At 34.9% G+C, this 19,693-nt stretch overlaps 4 protein-coding genes across 16 annotated transcripts; all 4 read right to left on the reverse strand.

Moving 5' to 3' along the window:
• Positions 1 to 451: 451 nt before the first annotated feature.
• On the reverse strand, positions 452 to 2,583 carry LOC112276702 (uncharacterized). Its single transcript, XM_024508274.3, has 4 exons — positions 2,027 to 2,583; positions 1,627 to 1,740; positions 1,155 to 1,303; positions 452 to 944 (listed from the first exon to the last, which is right to left on the reverse strand). The coding sequence occupies exons 1-4, from the start codon at positions 2,348 to 2,350 to the stop codon at positions 821 to 823; spliced, it is 711 nt and encodes a 236-aa protein (XP_024364042.3). The 5' UTR covers positions 2,351 to 2,583; the 3' UTR covers positions 452 to 820.
• A 256-nt stretch (positions 2,584 to 2,839) lies between these two features.
• LOC112276701 (uncharacterized) lies at positions 2,840 to 5,770 on the reverse strand. The gene is made up of 3 exons (XM_024508272.3): positions 4,654 to 5,770; positions 3,884 to 4,424; positions 2,840 to 3,754 (listed from the first exon to the last, which is right to left on the reverse strand). The coding sequence occupies exons 1-3, from the start codon at positions 5,101 to 5,103 to the stop codon at positions 3,156 to 3,158; spliced, it is 1,590 nt and encodes a 529-aa protein (XP_024364040.1). The 5' UTR covers positions 5,104 to 5,770; the 3' UTR covers positions 2,840 to 3,155.
• A 2,256-nt stretch (positions 5,771 to 8,026) lies between these two features.
• On the reverse strand, positions 8,027 to 9,997 carry LOC112276712 (uncharacterized). 13 transcript variants are annotated; one of them, XM_073531003.2, is made up of 3 exons: positions 9,833 to 9,969; positions 9,630 to 9,701; positions 8,027 to 9,199 (listed from the first exon to the last, which is right to left on the reverse strand). In XM_073531003.2, exons 2-3 carry the CDS (start codon positions 9,667 to 9,669, stop codon positions 8,058 to 8,060), a joined length of 1,182 nt encoding a protein of 393 aa, XP_073387104.1. In that variant the 5' UTR covers positions 9,670 to 9,701; positions 9,833 to 9,969; the 3' UTR covers positions 8,027 to 8,057. The 13 variants fall into 13 exon arrangements, with proteins under 13 accessions (XP_073387104.1, XP_024364063.1, XP_090103264.1 ...); XM_024508295.3 differs by lacking the exon at positions 9,630 to 9,701 and having other exon boundaries at positions 8,027 to 9,305; positions 9,833 to 9,997; XM_090247138.1 differs by lacking the exon at positions 9,630 to 9,701 and having other exon boundaries at positions 8,027 to 9,300; positions 9,833 to 9,972.
• A 1,438-nt stretch (positions 9,998 to 11,435) lies between these two features.
• LOC112276714 (peptidyl-prolyl cis-trans isomerase CYP19-4) lies at positions 11,436 to 12,388 on the reverse strand. Its single transcript, XM_024508306.3, has one exon. It carries the CDS (start codon positions 12,215 to 12,217, stop codon positions 11,603 to 11,605), a length of 615 nt encoding a protein of 204 aa, XP_024364074.1. The 5' UTR covers positions 12,218 to 12,388; the 3' UTR covers positions 11,436 to 11,602.
• Positions 12,389 to 19,693: the final 7,305 nt, after the last annotated feature.

Genomic DNA, 19,693 nt, shown 5'->3' on the forward strand with positions numbered 1-19,693 from the left:
ATTATTAGAGCACAATATCAAAAAAACATTTTATCACAGTTACATATTATGCAAACAAAATAGATAGATCTTCACTTGAATCTGAATTTTAACCAAATATCTTACTGAACTTTTTTGATCTTAAACTTTCATTTTATGTAGTAGATTGCAAAGCCATATTTGACAAGACGCCCAAATCATCAATATTAACTAGATAACATTTTTACAATTGAAGATAAAAATTTTAAAAAATATCCCAGAAATACAACACTTGTCAGCAGCCATTATAAAATGTTCGTTATCTGTTTGAAGTTACTATCGAAACAAAATAGAAAAACGGTCATATCTTAATTACAAAGCAAATCTCTGTTGCACACTTTATGCAATAAAAATATCAAAAATCGCCTATTTTAGTGAGTAGTGATAAACATAAGTTCAACGTAATGGAGAATTGCAACTCACGGCTTCACTGTGAAGGAAAAATGAGGCTGACTAAGCAACCAATTTGCATTTACTTTTATAATCTTGCATACATATTATTTTAAGTAAAACATAAATAGATTCATCGTCCCAAGCCCAAATTTACAGTTCTCAGTTTTTAGGCAAAAAATACATTCCAGCGTCTATCATGTCTAATTCTAAATCTCATGATCCTGGCTACATCAATTGGTACTGCCATGTTCCGAGAGACAGATATTAACGAAGCCCTTGTAGGGCAGCTTGATGCTTGGGAAAATCAAACTCTTAATTCAAAGCTGCCATGTCAATTCTCTAAGCCTCAGACCAAATAGATGAGAGCTAGCACCGCTGACCATGAAATCGCTCATGCCTCCAAGTTGCTTTACACAACTGGAACAGAAGTGCATGTATTGTGAGGGATGGTATTCACGAGAAAGATGGAGCTGAAGAGCGGAGCGCACCTGTCATCTCTTAGGTACACCCAGATGAGAGTGAACCACGACGTGCTGTCACTCAAACACCATCTCAGGGAGATAAATCCAAAGAAGCTCGAAATAAACCCCTTGGCGCATCATAAAACCATCTACAATAAGAGGAGAACAGTCGCATTTTTTGACAGCCTCGAATCCTCTAATTGCTAGCCATTTAATTTTTAAATAGCCGCAGCATTCACCCTGCAGTTGAGCAAACAATGGGTTTGAATCGTCAGCACTTACTGGCATAAAAATAGAGGTAGATAAGACTCCTCTACTGTGATCTTTGAACGTCGCTCCACTTCCTCCTGGAATTGCAAAGGCGGCAGGACCAGACAAGGACCCTGAATGGATCCCACTAGATTGTTGTCACAATGGTTGGATTCATATACCTGCAAAAGCACCATGAACGTTTTAGCAAGTCACATCCGCGCAAGAGAAGTTGCAAAACTCTAGAGTATAAAACCTAATCTGAACAACAAGAAAGAGTAATAAGCATTTGATCACATCCCCATTCTACTTCGACGCCATACAGAGATTCCTGGACCCCAGAAACTTTATTCCTAAACAATTAACCTTCCACAAAGGCCGCATGAATAAATCATTCACACTAGAGTAACCGAAAACCAATCCAACATTCTGCACCTAAATTCTAGGCACTACTCCACTCCGCCTCAGAATTCGTTATCTAATTTCAAGAAGAATGAGAAATAACCTCTCTTGGGTCGCTAATCACTGGCCGGCACATGTTAACTGGAAGATCTGAAGGATAATAGCACCAATTTACTCTCACCCACTTCTGACCTGAGCCTTGATCCTCCCATAAAGCCTACAGCAATGCCACAACCACGAACAGTAAGCTCGAACCATCGAACTAGATTAGTTACAGACCATGATCTGCATAAGCAGCTCTATTGATAAATTACCCCGATGTGCTGAACTTTGAGATTTAGGAATAACTGCTCCAGCAAAATGCAACACCTTGAGCATATAGACATTAGATTAATGCAACTAGTACCAAACAGACAAACAACAGAAATCTGCAATATGCTCTTATGTTTCAAATGCAAAATCTCAATGTGCTTACCATGTTCGTGAAAAGCACCCAACAGTACCTGGATCCTAGCAATATAAGGCGCTACATCCAGAGATTTTGATCGGAAGAAGGCAGTGTCCTGCACACGTATAGTTACACCTCCTACAGAGCACACCGAGGAGTGAAGTCTATCGTGACTTGCACTCACCACCGGGCCAAGCCACTCCACCAGAATCATGCTGTCATATGCTGCCCCAATCTGTGCATGTTTTCCAGGATCAATTTCCCGTCCGCGTTCTTCGACAGAACAAGCTGATGTTTTCTTGCTGATAATTTGAGCTCTACCTCTAGCATTCCGTGAATGTTTCCGGAAATACTCGTCCTTGTTCGTAACTACACCCATGAGGCACTCGGTATCGAATCTCTTTCCTGAAGTTTCAGGAATGCTGAGATCCTGAAATGCAGATGTTGGTATCTTCACCGCTGCATTGGGCTCAACTGAATCCTGATCTGAATCGACCTCCTTACTTCGGGATTCCAACAGAAGTTTTCCAGAAGTTTGACTCTTGGATGAGTCGCTTCCGCGGCCATGCTACATTCACAATTTGAGGAGCGCAGAAAGGAGGTCGTTGGCAAACTCACTGCAAATGAAAGTGCAGACCTTGGTAGGTGATTCTCCAAAAGCGAAATACAATGGTTGTAAGGCATATCTATCCACTTGAATATATTTTTTCCGTCAAGCGTATGCTTGATCAATGTACTCTATGAGGCCAGGGTTTGTTTTCCCACCTCTCTTGTTATCCCAGTAGAGTATCCTAAATCCATCAACCATACAAGTCAGGTAGGCCACACTATCCTTCCTCCTCAATAAAAGAGGTATAGATCATAGTCGGGCGTTATACTTAGGATATAATCCTTCAGACTCCCAACTCAAAAAGGTGAGGTTTCCAACGTGAATAAAAACTACCTACTCGGTACATCGAAACGGCTCTCAAAAAAGCTCAACAGGATTGTTGAGTATCTGCGTTGCCAACATGCTTATGCACCAACGCTCCAGCTAGTCACTGAGGTTCACATTACTACAATAGATTCGAAAAGCAACTCCTGACTAACTGAATTTCCATTATGAAGCTCGTTCTACTCTAGACCCTATCAACAGTAAAAGCTTTACAAACCAGCAAGGTATCGTTACCCAGCCATGATAATTCTCACGAGGGTGGAGCTTTTTTCACTGGTAGTACCTGCATAGTCCATGAATTCTTAGGCCCAGACTGTCCGGCAGGTCCACGGCGCAGGGGCCCATACTTGGGAGGCTGTGGCCGACCACAGTTTGTCGTCACACATTTCGGGCAATACCAGTCACTCTTTGGAATGCTCGCATTGAACCTCATTTGTAAGCAAGATAAATGAGAGCCAGCGTCACATCCGTCACAAATCAGAACATCATTTGTCGAATCCATCATCAGCTTACATATGCCACACGGAATTGGGGTACTCATATAACCTCCAAGTGGTTGCGTAAAGGCTGGAATTACAACCGTGGGCTTCAAGAGAATTTGCACTCCCAAGGCTATTTGCTGGTGTGCTTGCTGTGGATCCAACACAGTCTGCTGCTCATTGAACATATTTTTCAAACCCCTTTGCCTCGCTAGGGCCTTCGGTGCCTGATTCCCTCTTTGGTCTTTCATGACCACAGTGGTTGTGGGTTGAGTTTCTACAATAGAATTCAATTGCAGATTCACTGGACTAGTGGAACCTCCAGTTTTCGATATCTTTGAAACAGCAATTGGAGTGATTGATATTGCCGCTGAAGACACGACCAAAATAATTAATCTTTGTGAACATTTAGTGTCTACTGCCAAGAGTAGACAATAATATCTTTAAGCCAGTATGCCCATAATAAAAATGAGCAATACGAAAAATCGGAAAGACTCACCAGATGTGTTAATATTGGCCCCTGGTGCGGTTGATGGCGTGTCAGATGGAGACTCGCTAACAAGCAATGAGGGTGACGTTTGCACTTGTTCCAACAATTTTACTTTGCCAGTTGCTGATGCTACAGCTTTAGATATTTCTTTCGGTACAGTTTTCGGTGCTGGAGCGGCTGCTTTTGGTGCTGAAGAAGCTGTCTTTGATGCTACAGAAGCGGTTTTTGAGGCTGAAGGAGCTTCTTTTGATGCCGAAGCAGCTGTTTTAGATTCTGGGGCAGCTTCTTTTGATACAGAAGCCAATGCAGTTGCTGACGCTGGTATTGTTTCAGAAGCTGGAGCAGATGCGACTAGAGGTGCTGGTAGTGCGGATACTTTGGAATTTGAAGATAATGATCCTGAAGCAGTGGATGGCAATGGGGAAGATGACTGCGATGATGAATGTGTAATTGCTAATGCCGGAACTTGAGCTGCTGGTGCTGGAGATGGCGCTGATGAGGAACGCTGTGTTGGTGGTGCTACTGCTGCTACCGTAGACGGTGGTGATTGCTGTGCATCATAGACACAAAAGCAATCAAAATACAATAAAGGTCTTATAAAAAATGAAACTTTCATTTGATGTCCAAAAATATATTCCACAGCAACTGGCTTAATCCTTCACCACCAGACCATTCATAAGCCTCCAGTACATTATCCTCCTCTTGTTAAAAACAAATAAAAGGAAATAACGCTCAACCTCCTGCAACAAGACTGTGCAAGTGATAAGACGAGATCTTACAATGATGACAGGCTTGGCAGCTGGCCGAGCAGGAGGAGACGGCGGCACAGTCAACTGCTGCATCAAGGATTGCAAAGCGTCCTTCGACACCAAATCCTGCGGAGTAGAGACTGCTACAAGAGCTCCTAATTTCTCGTACGCCTCTGCAGCCAACTGACATTCCAGAGGGCTAGGTTGAGCCCCACCTCGAAGAGCAGCTACCCCGACCAAGACCATCACTATCTCCGCTGTCTGCCTTAACACCATCTCCACTTCCCCGTGAACTCTCTTCAGCTTCTTAGATGAAGGCTCATGGCCATCCTCGGTTCTTGCTACTACCACTTTGTGAACTGCTTGATGGCCTTTTCCAACTTCCATGTCCATTGCCGTTTGGAAGTTTGGATTTGCAGGGTCCTCAGCCACGGACTCAGGTATAATCACAGGTGTTGGAACAGGTGCTGGCACAGCCATGTCTACTACTGTTTCCTTCTAAGGATCATGGAAAGAACACCAAAACCTAGTCTTCGGGGTCTCAGATGTCCACTTGTTACACAGTTATGCCAGAAGTTTTCCCTCGATGAAAACCAGCAATAGGGTCCAAGAAGATTTTCCAAAGTCCATTACCAATCCAATGTCACAAACAGAAGCCTATTTGGATCCGATGTTGCCAGCTAAAGTGATTAAAGACTTGAAACCACAATGTCTCAGAAATTTACGAGGGACTCGACTAAGTTGCAAACACGAATTACTTCTTTTTTTTAAGTTAAACTATTTTTTAATCGAAATTCATCTCAAAAATAAGAAAATAAAAGAAAAGAACAACTCAACTACAACGCAACCCCCGCAATCTGTTTTCCCCTTCTTCCCCTTCTTCCCCTCCACTCCACATCGTTGAAAGTTTCAATTGTGCTGCTACGACTACAGCGAAAAAAACCCAATTGCTGCACATATACAACACCACCCGCACCCACACTCAACAATCCGGAGCCATCACCTGCACTCGCAAGACAAACCCCTCCCACACACTTCTACATTGCCAATGTATACGCTCTCTACCAAACCTCCCACTCTTCTCAATCGCACAGACTCCGAAAGATAAAAAGGCTAAAAAAGTAAAAAAGAAAAACTAAACAAAGGAAGCAATCAAATAAAAGTTAAACAATATGGGTCGCGCTATAAACTCACTGCACAGCCCCAACCCTCATTCAAATCAGCACCCCCACTACTACAGGATTGGGTTGGTGCACTGTGGGGAAGAAAGAGGCTGGGAGCCCCTTCCGAGGCACACACGCATCGCCCAAGTCATGGGACATGCAGGGACCAGTGGAGCTCTCGCAACCCACTAAGCGACGATGCGAGATGGTGCAATGGAGCTGGTGCGATCGATTCATGCGCATGGAAATCCCAAAAACCCTAGCGACCTTGATTTGATGCTGTTGTTGCTACTGCTCTCATGAAACCCTAACTTCCCTTCCGCCCAGACTCAGTCTCCCACACTTCCTCCATTTTTGTTGCCATGTTTGGTGCAGTTTGGTTACCAGATGCCCACTTTCTTATTTCTATATATTTTCAATGCTGGGTGGAAAACAAATAAAAATACACAACGTCATGAATTTTCGTAAGTTATGTTGATGTGCAGTAAGGAATGCAGAATAATTGATGCTGAGAGTACACAAGCTTGTGCAATTGTGTTGTTGATGAATTGAAAAGTGTTCCAACAACTCGTATTTGTTGTGGACATAGACACTGCCTTATGTTGTGAACGTTGTGATTAGCGATTATTTTTATTTGTGGCTGTGGCATTGTTTTTAATGTTGTGTGTTGTGCATTAGAGTTTGATTACATGAAACCTGTATTGACTAAATTTTTTTATTCTATTTTGGATCTTTGTAATTTGAATATTTGAAGAGTTGTTTGATATTAGTTTGATTTAAACATGTGGTATTTATTAATATTACACAAAATGAAATGAATTCTTTTTTAGCTTTTCTTTTCATGTCAGATTCAATATTCTTAACGTTTCAGTATAACCGTTAATATTTTTATTTTATTTTTATTTTTTATTATGAACCTAATTGACTCCTTCAAGCATGTTAATTTTCATTCTGTACTTTTAATTGAGTTACAAAAAGAAATTAATAAGTTGATTTGTTTATTTAAATTTTTATAATATCAGCATTACATCTTTTGTTATTTCACTACGTTAAATATATCGTTAAATAAATTTTATGTGACTTTTACAAGTAACAAGAGGCATTGAACAATTAATAATGAGTAGCTTTTTATGTATTTATTTGTTTATTGTTACATCTTTACTTATCACTACATTATTTTGGCATTAGATGCATCTGTTTTGTTTTGGAGGTAATATGTTAAAGCAAGTTATTATTGTACAATACTTCGTAATACAATAATTAATCACAATGTGAACAATTATAACCAAAAATCATACAAAATGTTTCATTTATACCTCTCAACAAATAAACAAAATACACACATACAAATTTAAATAAATAAGCATACAAAAAGTAGATATAGACGTAAATATATCATACTTAATTTGAAGTACCCATCAAAATAAAGTATGAAATGCGTTTTGATAAATCCAACAGTTCTGGTTTGTGGTGTATTTTCGAATTTCGTGTGTATAAAAATTGGAATTTAAACAGTTTATATAATAATATCCCAAAAAGCCATAATTAGTTATCTTTGCCTTTATATTATTAGTTTTACCATTACGAATATTGTAATATTGTGAATTGTTTCATAATCTTATATTAATACATATATACACACATTTTTAACAAGCTTCCAACATATTATGAGAAAAATGAAGCAAAAACCATGAATTTTTTAATTGTAAACAAATAGTCTTCTAAAACGATTTCAAATTCATTTTGCAAAATTGAAATTAGTACTGATCAACACTTAACTAAACATGAATATCAGATCACTATATATACATTGATAATTTATTTTATTTTATTTTTTCTGTTAATAAACACAAACACCAAATCATGCTTCAGACACACAATGCCACATCTGCATGAAGTAACGATTATTACATATACAGAGACAGCTGCCATAAATTCGCAACCACTGCATTTACTTAACCGAATCCAGCATCCACTTTATCAACTTCCTGCAGCGCTTGACAAACACAACATTCAACTTAAGATCAAGTTTCTACGGCAATTGGCAAACAGAACATTCAACTACTAAAAGAGTCAGCAAAGGTAAGAACTTGGTTCGAGGATGAACTGAAGAGAACAACCAAGCTAACGAAGCCCAAAACAAACATAAGACGAACAAGTTAACAGACGTCGTACTCTCGTGCACAACATACCAAAGAGATAATGCAATGAAATGAGAAGTCAAGGATTGCTAACCAAACTGCAGTGAATCAATGGGAGTTGGTTTTCAATTCAGCCAAATGGGTTGGAGACAAGGAATCCAATCAGAAGTAGATTTGCAACCATGAAGGACCATGTTGGGGGGCACCCAGTGAGGAACTTATTCCGCTTCCTCGCATTTCGATTGAATGCTAGTCTCTCCTGATCTGACGCAAAGCTTTGGGGCGGTCGCTGCAAACCCTTGGCAAGGATCTTCGGCGGAGGCGAATGCCAGGGCATTTTGTTCTCCCAAGAAGTTTGAGGCAAGCCCCAATTCTCAAATCTTTTCACGACCTGCACTACACTGGCAACAAATTCCTGCACGTCTTTCATGTCTAACAGAGCTCCATCCACATCTGAAGCCGGTGGTTCGACGCTCCAAGTATATGTGATTGTCGGCTGCTCCATTCCAGCTGAAGACGGAGCCCCACGTGAATCATCCAGCTCTAAACTAATAGTCGACGGTTGATTCGCTCCAGTTGGTTCCCTCATCTCTAAAACCGTGGTGGATTGTTCCGCCATTTCACCTGAAGACAAATCGCTCACCTCGAATCTGATGCTGCTTGATGGCTCCGTTCCAGCTGAAGTCCAAGCTTGCCTTGTTTCGCTTCTCTCTGCGCCTGGAGTAGATGGTGGCTGCATTCCAGCTGAAGATAAAGTTGAACCTCGACGTGGTTCGTTCACTTCTAAAATAGAATGCCCCACTGTCCCAATGTCAAATGGTCTAGTTCCTGACTTAGCATCATGTGCTGGAAGAGAAGACTCATTTGAGGAATAGGAATGCTCAGACCACACGTGCGTCGTCTCTGTGGAACTATCAGCATCTGCTCTGTGCTGCTGAACAGCTCCATGGAAAGAATGATTAGAGCTTTGGATGGGAATGGTCGAAATCTCCTTTGTTATTGCCAATTTCTTTCTAACGATGCTCCGTACCTCATTGATGTCGACTAAAGGTCGTCGTGGAACATTGGCTTCAGATTTTGAGGAACTTGTCAGAGGCTGTGGTGTTAGCTTCTGCAAATTCTTCAATGCTAACCCTAATTGGACAAAAGGATTCTTGAGTTTTGTTGACTCTTCATCTGGTTGTGCCTTTGCGGGCTCGTCCTGTTTCCGTGAGAGAAATCTACCACGCCCCATTCTTGTGAAGCATACACAATTACAGATTTCGGCACAACCTGGAGGCAGCCACCCGCATAGAATTCAAAAATTTACCTGATGATATCAAACCAGAACATGCCAGGCATCACTCCCACGAGCCGTTTCCGGACTCCACACCCTACACTGGACATAAAAGAATTGATCAAACCAAGGCTTAACATCCACAACATGTTCAGAAATGCTACGTTACAGCACAAGGCGATCAAGAAACTTCCATCGACATTCTCAACTCCAAAACCTACCCTTGACATCTCATTGAGTAGCAACCAACAATAACAACACTCCGAATTGCCTACAAAAACATTTCCTATCCAACCTTCTCCGCGCAATCCACCCCAAATTCAACCCATCATTCCTTCGCCTCATCCAGAAGAGGATGCTGTGAATTCATCAGAATGAGCAGATCCAACGAAACAGAAAGACCCCAACAAAGTCCAACGAGTATACCAACAGCTCTTGTGTCGGCGCTATGCGTGGAATGTCGCATAACCTAAAATCTCCATTCGAAAGGCCAACATTCTTCAAACAAAAAACCCATCAAAACCAGCAAACCCGAAAAGCACCTCAAGAGTACCAAAGCTTTACAAACAACTTGGCTCTCCAGCAACTATCCCATCGAAGCTGGCTCCCTGCTGCAAACGCATTCTGACCTGAAACTGGATCAATTCGTGGGAAGGAAAGAGTCTTGATGAAGCTGTGTTAGATTTGAGCCACGCATCCGCCATAGCCATCCTCAGTTGCTTGGTGACTATGAATTCTGTCACTCACGGACGTAACACAACCCCAGAAACGAGCAAAAGCGGGTTTCTGTCTGTTGTCACGCTCAAAAAGTAAGTAAACAACAGGGTAATCTTGAACGAATGAGTTCTTTCAGAACAAAAAATTTAATGTTTTACAAACATTTTTCTTTCACTATTTGCCTCCAGTGTGTTGAATGAACTGTGATATTGTTAAGATATGCAAATTTGGCACTGTAGTATATTGTCGTGTTCGTAAAATATTGGAACGTGATTGTGTGATAGATAATGCTATGAATTTATGCATTGCTTGTAATGTCGGAGTGCATGGGGGCAGTTATGTACTGAGTAATGTGACACAGTTATAGTACTAAAAATCGACTCAGAATTTTTGCACTGTGCATGAATACTTCAGTCACACTGTTTTCGTAAATTAACAGTGTAGACCCCATTTCGCCACCAAGTACTTGTGCACGTATTCTTCACTGAATTTCCCATGTATGAGGGCATTCTTTAATTATGTTTTATTAACTATTGAGATTCACATGATCGAACAGCTTGTTTACAAACCTCAATTTTTTTAGATCGTTTTTATTAGATATTCATTATATTCTAATTCTGCATGGTTAGATGCTGCAGTAAACGATACTTATTATTCTCTTACAATATAAGTAATACAAAATAGGTATTTTCAAAATCTTAGAACAAACACATACGTTTAAAGAGATGTTGAAACTGATCAAACAATGTACTTTACAGTTACTCTCTTTATTGACTGAAATAATAAACACTCAAGGTTCCATAACTATCATTATCTATTTCTATCCATACATGTGTGTGAATGAATACACTTGAAGAAGCTTTCAACGATGCAATGTTAGACATCTTCAAGAAAAAGGAGAAGGTGATGAATAGTACAAGTTTCAACAAGAATACGAATGTGTTACTAGGCTACTAAGGTTCAGGGATAGCTGTTGGCCTAAGTGAATAACTAACCACCAGTGCTGGTACAATGTGGAAGAGTATTAAACTGCAAAAGTAGGTTCATTCTAAAAACTCAAAGTTCAACATGTTCATCACCTATCCGAAGAAATAAAATATGATATCCTATAATCATCAGATGATACTTCAGTCTCATCACCGGCAAAACTTCCGGCACACGAAGAAGATGTCAATCAAGGACTCCAAGTTCAACATATCAGCAGTGAACAATCGCAGTTAACAGGTGCAATCCCCAGAAGATTCAACTGATCAAGCTAAAGATGAAACACTGCTAAGAATATGAATCCTCTGCAACGCCCTCTTACGAAAGCTAAAAGCGAATCAGGGCTATCTAAACATCATCGCTTGTTACAATGTGTCCTAGAAAAAAAGAAAGATGTAGAGAAAATTCTCACATACCAACGCTGCCGCCCACAGTTCGCAAGAATATCGTGCAACACTCACCATGACTACATGTCGAAACAGTCAAATCGACTGCTCGATCTCTTCAGATGCAAGTGTCAACAGAAAAAACTTACGAGGCAAGAATTAGATCCACATACTTGTAAACCCGAGCAGATGCAAGTATGAGGGTTTCCTTTCCTCTGAAATTTACACAAGTGTTCCCCTAACTCAGGGTGCTCGTTACTAATCCGATGTATAAGATTACATCACCACTAATTCCCTTCTCAAAGAGGGAATTCAGAGAGGGATTTCACCACTATCAGCGATGGTTACCTTCTTTTTGGGCGTGCCACCAGAGGTGCCTTCAGCCTCCACCTTGTACACAACGTCCATTCCGCTCAAAACCTTTCCAAAGACTACATGCCTTCCGTCTAACCAGCTGGTCTTCACAGTGCAGATGAAAAACTGAGACCCATTGGTGTTAGGTCCCGCGTTGGCCATGGACAAGATCCCAGGGCCGGTGTGCTTAAGCTTGAAGCTCTCGTCCGCGAACTTCTCCCCGTAAATGGACTCTCCGCCACGGCCATTTCCGTGCGTGAAATCTCCCCCCTGGATCATGAAGCTGGGAATGATGCGGTGGAAGGCGCTACCCTTGAAATGCAGTGGCTTCCCACTCAGCCCCTTACCCTTCTCGCCCGTGCACAGCGCACGGAAGTTCTCGACCGTCTTGGGAGCCGCCTTGCCGAAAAGGCCCATCACAACTCGGCCAGCGGGTTGGCCACCGATCTCCACATCGAAGAATACCTTGTGCGTAACCTCGTCCAAACCCTTCTCGATTTTGGCCTGCGCGCACGAGATCGTGGCGAGCAGCACCAGAGCTGTCACGGCGAGCATGGGCCCTGTCCTGGCCATCGCGAAGGCAGAAAGTCTCCCGATCGCCACTCCTCAGCAAATCCCACGCATCAAAGTCTCTCTCTCGATATCGATCTCGCTTACTTGCTCTCGATCTCGATCTCTCAAGCTCACTCTCGCACACACACCCACACGGAACACCACAACAGCAGGAAAGCCCACCACTAGCGGAGGAGCGGAGACGGTGACGCTTATAGGGGGTCTATGCAGGTGCGTGCTGCTGCTGGTGGCCGTGGGAATACGGGTCCGGCTTAAGGGTCGCTCGGGATGAATCGATGACCGTGTGCACCGAGTTCTACCTTATTGTTGTTCCGTTTTATTATTCTTTTCTAACGCTACCACGCTTTCATTCCCCAACATTTGCCCTAAATACGCGATTTACACTTAAAAGCTTTAGATTTTATTTTTTTTCTCAATTATTGAACTATCAACAAGTTGCAACTTTGAAATGTTCTATATAGTTTTAAAATATTGTTAATGCCACAATAGTTTTTGCTATTGCCACTACTATCCACTAATTTGATATATTTCTTTAGTTTTTTTATTCCAATATTTTTTACAATATTTATAATATTTTTTAAATTATGATCTTTCAAATTATACATGAAATAATTTTTAATTTTTAATAAATAAATAAAAATAAGTATTTTTGGAAATCTATTAGTAAAATAAAAAACATATTATTATTTTAAAATTATACTATATATATATGGAAAAATATTTTTTAAATTATTCTTTATTATTTGGCATTAATAAAAGATATATGTGGCATAAGGTAGATGGTAGGTTGCAATGGCAATAGCAAAAATTATTGTAGAATGTGGTGAATGGAAGTTGTGGTGGCAATAACAAAAGGTGGTAGCAACATGTAATAGATAATTAGTTGTGGTAGCGATAACAAAAGGTGTAGGTGGCATGTGATAAATAGTTGGTTGTAGTGGTAATAACAAAAGGTATAGGTTGCATGTGATAGAGAACTGGTCATAGTGGCAATAGTGAAAATTGTAGTAGTATGTGGTAGAAGGCAAAATAAGGTGGTAATAGCAAGAATTGTAGTGACATTGGCAATATCTTAATTTCATAATATTGATATAATATAATAATATATATGATATATTCTAATATACAAAAAAATTATTTTAATAGATTAATATCATCTTTCAATTTTTTATAAATATTTTTATATTAATTTTGTGATTATATATATATTTATAAATAAAATATTTAGAAATTATAGCATATTAGTTTAAAACTTATAATTTTAAATACTTAATAATTAAATAAAATATCTTAAAATAAACTAAATTTATATATAATACAATAATCTTTTTATTAATATTTATATTTATTGAATATAAATATTTTTTATATTAGAAAAGAATAAAAATATAAGATTTAATATTTCTATATAAAAGATAGTATATAGCTACAAGCTAAATAATTATATTATAAAAGAATTGTTTTTTATTAAAAGACTTAAAATTATAAGAATCAATTAAATGAAATAGAAATTTATATATATATATATATATATATATATATATATATATATATATGTGTGTGTGTGTGTTTAAATACTTTAGATGAGTTTTAAAATAGTTTATTTACTAATAAATCATAAAGTTTTCTTGATAAAGAAATTAAAAATTCTTATTTTTAATGATTGCTAAATTTCTTTGCAATGTGTTATATATTTATTTAAGATTTTTTGATTTCTATAAATGATTAAAAGTAACAAAAATAAGTTTTTTTAATAAAATATTTGATTTACAATATATATATATGTTAATATATATTTTATTATTAAAATATATAAAAAATAATTTAATAAATAATTTTAATCGAAAATTCTAATATTTTTGTTTAGAAAATATTTAGAAAATTATATTTTTATTTATAAATATTTTAGAAATTATATTATATTTTTATGTTATATTAAGTATAAATTTCTAAAATATTATATTTACAAAATATGTATAAATAAAAATACATATTTTAGAAAATATTTTATAAAATTTAAATAAATTTTTATTTTTTTTTATTTTGATAAATATATATATATATATATATATATATATATATTATAATTGGTATTAACAGCTATAATTGTTAAAATTTCAAACATATACTTATTTTATTTTATTTAATATTAATTAATATTTATGTTATAATATTTTTAAACTCTAATTTTTTTCATATTAGATGTTTATATTAGATGTTTATTATATTTGATAATATAATTGCTATTGAATTTGTGATACATGTTTATAGAAAAATATTTATAAAAAGAGATTTTACAATCTAAAATTCAATATAATATATCTTGAAAAACTAAAATTTTATATCTTTTATTGTAATAAATTTTAAAGATTATTTAGTTATTTAAATTTTATATTACTTATCATATATATATATATATATATATATATATATATATATAATTTTAGTATGTCAATTGAGTAAAAATATGTAAAATAATAAAAATATATTTGGTATACATCATTATCATTAGAAAAAATTAAAAAATATTTTTAGATGTAAATTAAGTGTATAGTTATGTTTAAATATATTATGTAATCAAAAAAAAAAAAAAAAAAAAAAAAAAAAAATTGAAGTTGTGTAAATCAAAGAAGCTTTTACAAAAACATCCCATAATTCAATTATTTAGCTCCCATCTATATCTTACTTATTAATATTGCCTCTACAAATTGAATTCAATAAAGTTATATAACTATTTTTATTCCTAAAGTATTCTATGGTTACCAAACCAATTAATAATAAGGCTTAGAAGAAAGTATGTGATAGATATAATGATGATAAAAAACAATCTCTGAAGATGGATTCCAAATCTTAAAAGATGGATTATAATCTTAAAAGGTGATATATATATATATATATATATATATATATATACAATTCAATTGTCTTTTTTTCTTCTATTAAAGGTTGTTTTTCTTGTTGTTGGTTTCTTTTGGCTCTTCTCTCCTCCATTTATTACTTGCACCTAAATGACTAAATTAGACAATTATGTTTTGAAATATCTCAGTTTTTATATCATGATTGACTAGATTCTATTGATTGCATAGGTATGGTATTGAATTTAAATAGAAGAGATTATTATTAATTCTTAAAGACATTAAATTTTCTTCAATTAGTCTATTATATTGATAAACTTGTAAATGAAGTTCCTTAGATAGAAGTTTCTTTCAATGTTAGCTTGTTTATGAATTAAAAATCATTTAGTTTAGAATTATCACTAATCTTTAGTAATATTTTAAGTAAATAGTAATCTAAATCCTTGATACTATGGATTACCTAATTTAAGAGAAGCAATGTTTAATATTCACCCATTAAATTATTTTTGGTGGTACTAAAGAATTTTAAGTAATCTTATAATAATTGAAATTAGAGCATTGAGAAGATTTAATAATTTCTTAAATAATTAGGTTTTTTAAAATAATAAAATTATTATAGATATATAATTAAGATATTAATTTTTAAAAAATAATATAATAATATTTAAAATAAATAAATAAATAAATAAATTATAATTTATAAATTAATTTAAATACGTAAATAAAAAGTTGTATTAAATGATATTATTTTAATTTTAATTTTAATTCAATATTTCGTTTATATATATATATATATATATATATATATATATATATACATATATACATCAATTCATATAAATATTTTATTTTTAAAAAATTTTGGTTTTTTTGTTTTCTTTTAACTTTTATATGAATAATTGTCACAAATTTATTGTGATAAAACTATAAAATCTAAAATAATATACACAAATATATGAATTAATGTCACACTTATAACAAAATTATATTTTGTATGTTTATGCACACTTCTTGTGAAGAATATAACCAATACCATTAATTACCTAGATAAGAGGAGTTAGATAGAAATAAGCAAGAATATCTAAATTTAATAATATCTTATGTTGAAGTATTTTAGAAGCTTTATAGACACAAATTTGACTTTATATATGTCTATAGGTAATTAATAGGTTGAAAATTTGGTCAAGATAATGACCATGTATTGCACATATTGGCCACTTGTAGTATAAGTTAGCCATGTGGCATACACATAGGAAACTTGTTTTACAATTTAGATATATGACTCATAAGTTGGATACATGTTGGAGGTTCTATAGAACATTGCTATATAGCTCCTAATTAGATAGTATATATAGAAACAAACTTGAGGCCTTCTTTATTTTTATCAACCATTTTTTTTTCTTAATTTTATTCCAAGAATTTTTAATCTTCTTAATTTTAGCAATAGCTATTATATTTTTAATATTATACTATATTTAAGTGAATATCTATTCTTTTCTAGTAACATAAGAATGTATTAATTCTTTGATTATTTTCAATTTATATCCTTGATAATTTGGAAAGAATTATAATTTTTATTCTTATTTTATTTTATGAAAGAATTAATTACTCCACTTTTTTATTATATTTTAAAGGTTGTGGACAATCCACTTTTAAATTAATATTCTTATTTTTTTAATATTAATTATTTTTCTTAAAAATATAGACTATTCTTCTTTATAAAAAATTTCATTTAATATTAGAGGTTGCAAATTACTCTCTAGTAATTTGACTTATAGATTTATTAAAATTGTCTATTGTAGAGGTCAAAAGAAAATAAATTATAGATGCCATAATTAATAGATATAAAAATAGATTTTCAACTATCATAGATCTTTATAAACTTATGAAGATTCTTATGGTAGAAATTTCATGTATCACCAATATAAATCAAATAAGTACTATTCCTACATTTATAGAAGAAATCAATAATGAAGTTCAATATCAATACCAAGGAGTTGTGTAATTGAGAGAAATAATTAGATCAACTCTATAAGTATATCCAAATAGTCTTACTACTACAAGTATAAGAAAAACAAAGATTAATACATTAAAGAAGTTTGATGGAACAAGATCAAAATTTTGAAGATTTTTCCAATAAGTCAAGTTCTATCTGAATTTATATCTTTTTTTAATATCTTGATGGATTTATTCATAGTTGAATTTAAAAGTACTTTCTTTTAATATTTATCTTTGATAAAAAAATATTTAAAAATTTTATATGATTTAAATTTATTATTGTAAGTATTTATGATTATATTTGAAAAAAGTGATCAAGAAAGAGTAAGAAAGATAAAATTCTTATTTTTACAATAATTATCATATTTAGCTACTATATATTGTTGAATTCTAAAGCCTTGCTTGTAATGTGAATTAAATTAATAAAGCTCTTATCAATCAATTTTAATATAGACTAGAAGATAATATCAAATATTTTTTATTGCAACATTAAAAACACATTTATTAAAATAATTTATTGCTTAAGCCATTGCATGCAATAATTGACTTTTTGAAAGGTGCTAAGAGTAAAGATTTCATTTGAGAAGAACAATTCAAGCTATGATGACAATTTTTGAGTTTTCAAAAACTTACTCATGAAAGTTGGAACTTATTCAAATTGATACAATATGTTTCAAATCTCTCATTAAACAAGAAAAGATTGAATGTGGTCAAAAAAGATTGTACTTATATTATGGAGAATCTAATCACATTGCTCAATATTGTCCAAATAAGCAATACAACTACAAAATAAGGAGCATGATTTCCAAATAGAACAATATGTTGGAAAACAAGTATGTCTAGCTCCAATAGAAACTATGTTGTTGGAATTTTATGCAACACTTAGTAAAGGTCTTATTCTCTCTTCAAATCCTTCACTTTGTTTTAGAATAGATATTTGTTTAAGATGAAAAGATTACAAAGCCTCTACCTTATTAGATTTAGAAGCCTCAACTTATTTTTTAGACAAAGCGTATATTGAAATACAAGAAATATCCTTAATAAAAAAAACTAAGTCCATACATGTAAAAGTGTCACGGCCATAATCATGTAAGCTAATAATTACATATACAAATAGGTAGAAGTAAATAAAAGTAGGTAAAAGTAAGTTAATTCTATAATATTTAATATGAAAGCTTCTTAGAAGCTTTTTAGATGCTTCTTTGACTTCATAGGTATTTTTAATTGACTTTTTGGATTAGAAACGTGGTCAACAAGTTGGCCATGTGCCACACATGTTGTTAGCTTGAAGATCAAGCTAACTATGTGGCCCACACGTAGAAAAACTTGCCTTGTAAGTCAAGGCATGTGTCCTACAAAGTCAACATATATTGGAGGTCCTATAGAACATCGCCACGTAGCCCCTAGTTAGATAATATATATAGAGACAAGAGTGAAGGCTTCTTCACTCTTGTCAACTCTTTTCTTGCTTTTAGTATAGTTTCAAGGGTCTCTAGTTTTCTTGTCTTTTGGCAATAGCCATTTCAGTTTCTATTTCAATATATATACTTGTTTATATATATTTTGTTACCTCTCTTTGAGTGAAGGCTCACTTGTCTGAATTGTTTTTTCATCGAGTTCTTGTCCTTGACAGATTGACAAGAGTATACCTACAATATCAGAGCTTTGTCTAATCTTGATTAAGAGTGGATTACCCCTTTTTCTTGATAAGATATAAGCATATTAGAAGTTGGAGATTACCCTCTTCTAAATTGATATTGTCCTTATCATTTTCTTTGTCCTCAAGTCCTCTCTTCTATTTGTCTTGAGTGATATTAGACATCTTCTCTCTTCTAAGTGTTATCATGGCAGAACTTCTCGAAATGAAGAGTGCAATGGCACAAATGCAAGAGCAATTGAGGGAGTTAATGCTTGCGATGCATCAACTCAATTTACCACCACAAGGAGCAACAAGATTGGCAAGAAGTGAAGATATAGAAATGGTTGGAGTTGCTTCAACATCTGCACCAAACCATGTCCTTTCTCCTATGGTGGAACGCCCTTCAAATGTTAGAGAACCAAGAATTGCCCTACCCGAGAAGTTTGATGGCACCAGATCCAAGTTTCGAGGATTTATCAATCAAGTGCAACTTGTGATTGAACTTCAATCCCAAAGCTATCCAACTCCAGGATCACAAGTTAGATTCATTGGTACGCTTCTTTCAGGTTCGGCACTATCGTGGTTTTCATCTTTTCTTGAAAGACGAGATCCAATATTGGATAATCTAGAGGCTTTTTTGGTGGAGTTTCGATCCATGTATGGAGAACATGATGCAATTCGTATTGCAACCAATAAGATCCGTATTTTACAACAAGACAATCGATCAGTAACGTTATATGCTTCACAATTTCGACAACTTGCAACTGATATCAAGTGGAATGATGCTACACTTATTAGCCAATTTCTCTACGGATTATAATATGAGGTAAAAAAATTAATGCTCAACTTACCTGATCCTCAAACATTGAGTCAAGCAATTGACTTTGCTGTGAAGTACAACAATCGCCTTTTTGAATTCCGATCTGAGAACCGTACAAGTCGACCTCAACGTTACTATATTTCAATGGCAACACCAACACCTCT

This window comes from Physcomitrium patens, chromosome 24 (genome assembly GCF_059467195.1).
Source record: "Physcomitrium patens ecotype Gransden chromosome 24, ASM5946719v1, whole genome shotgun sequence".
Lineage (NCBI taxonomy): Eukaryota > Viridiplantae > Streptophyta > Bryopsida > Funariales > Funariaceae > Physcomitrium > Physcomitrium patens.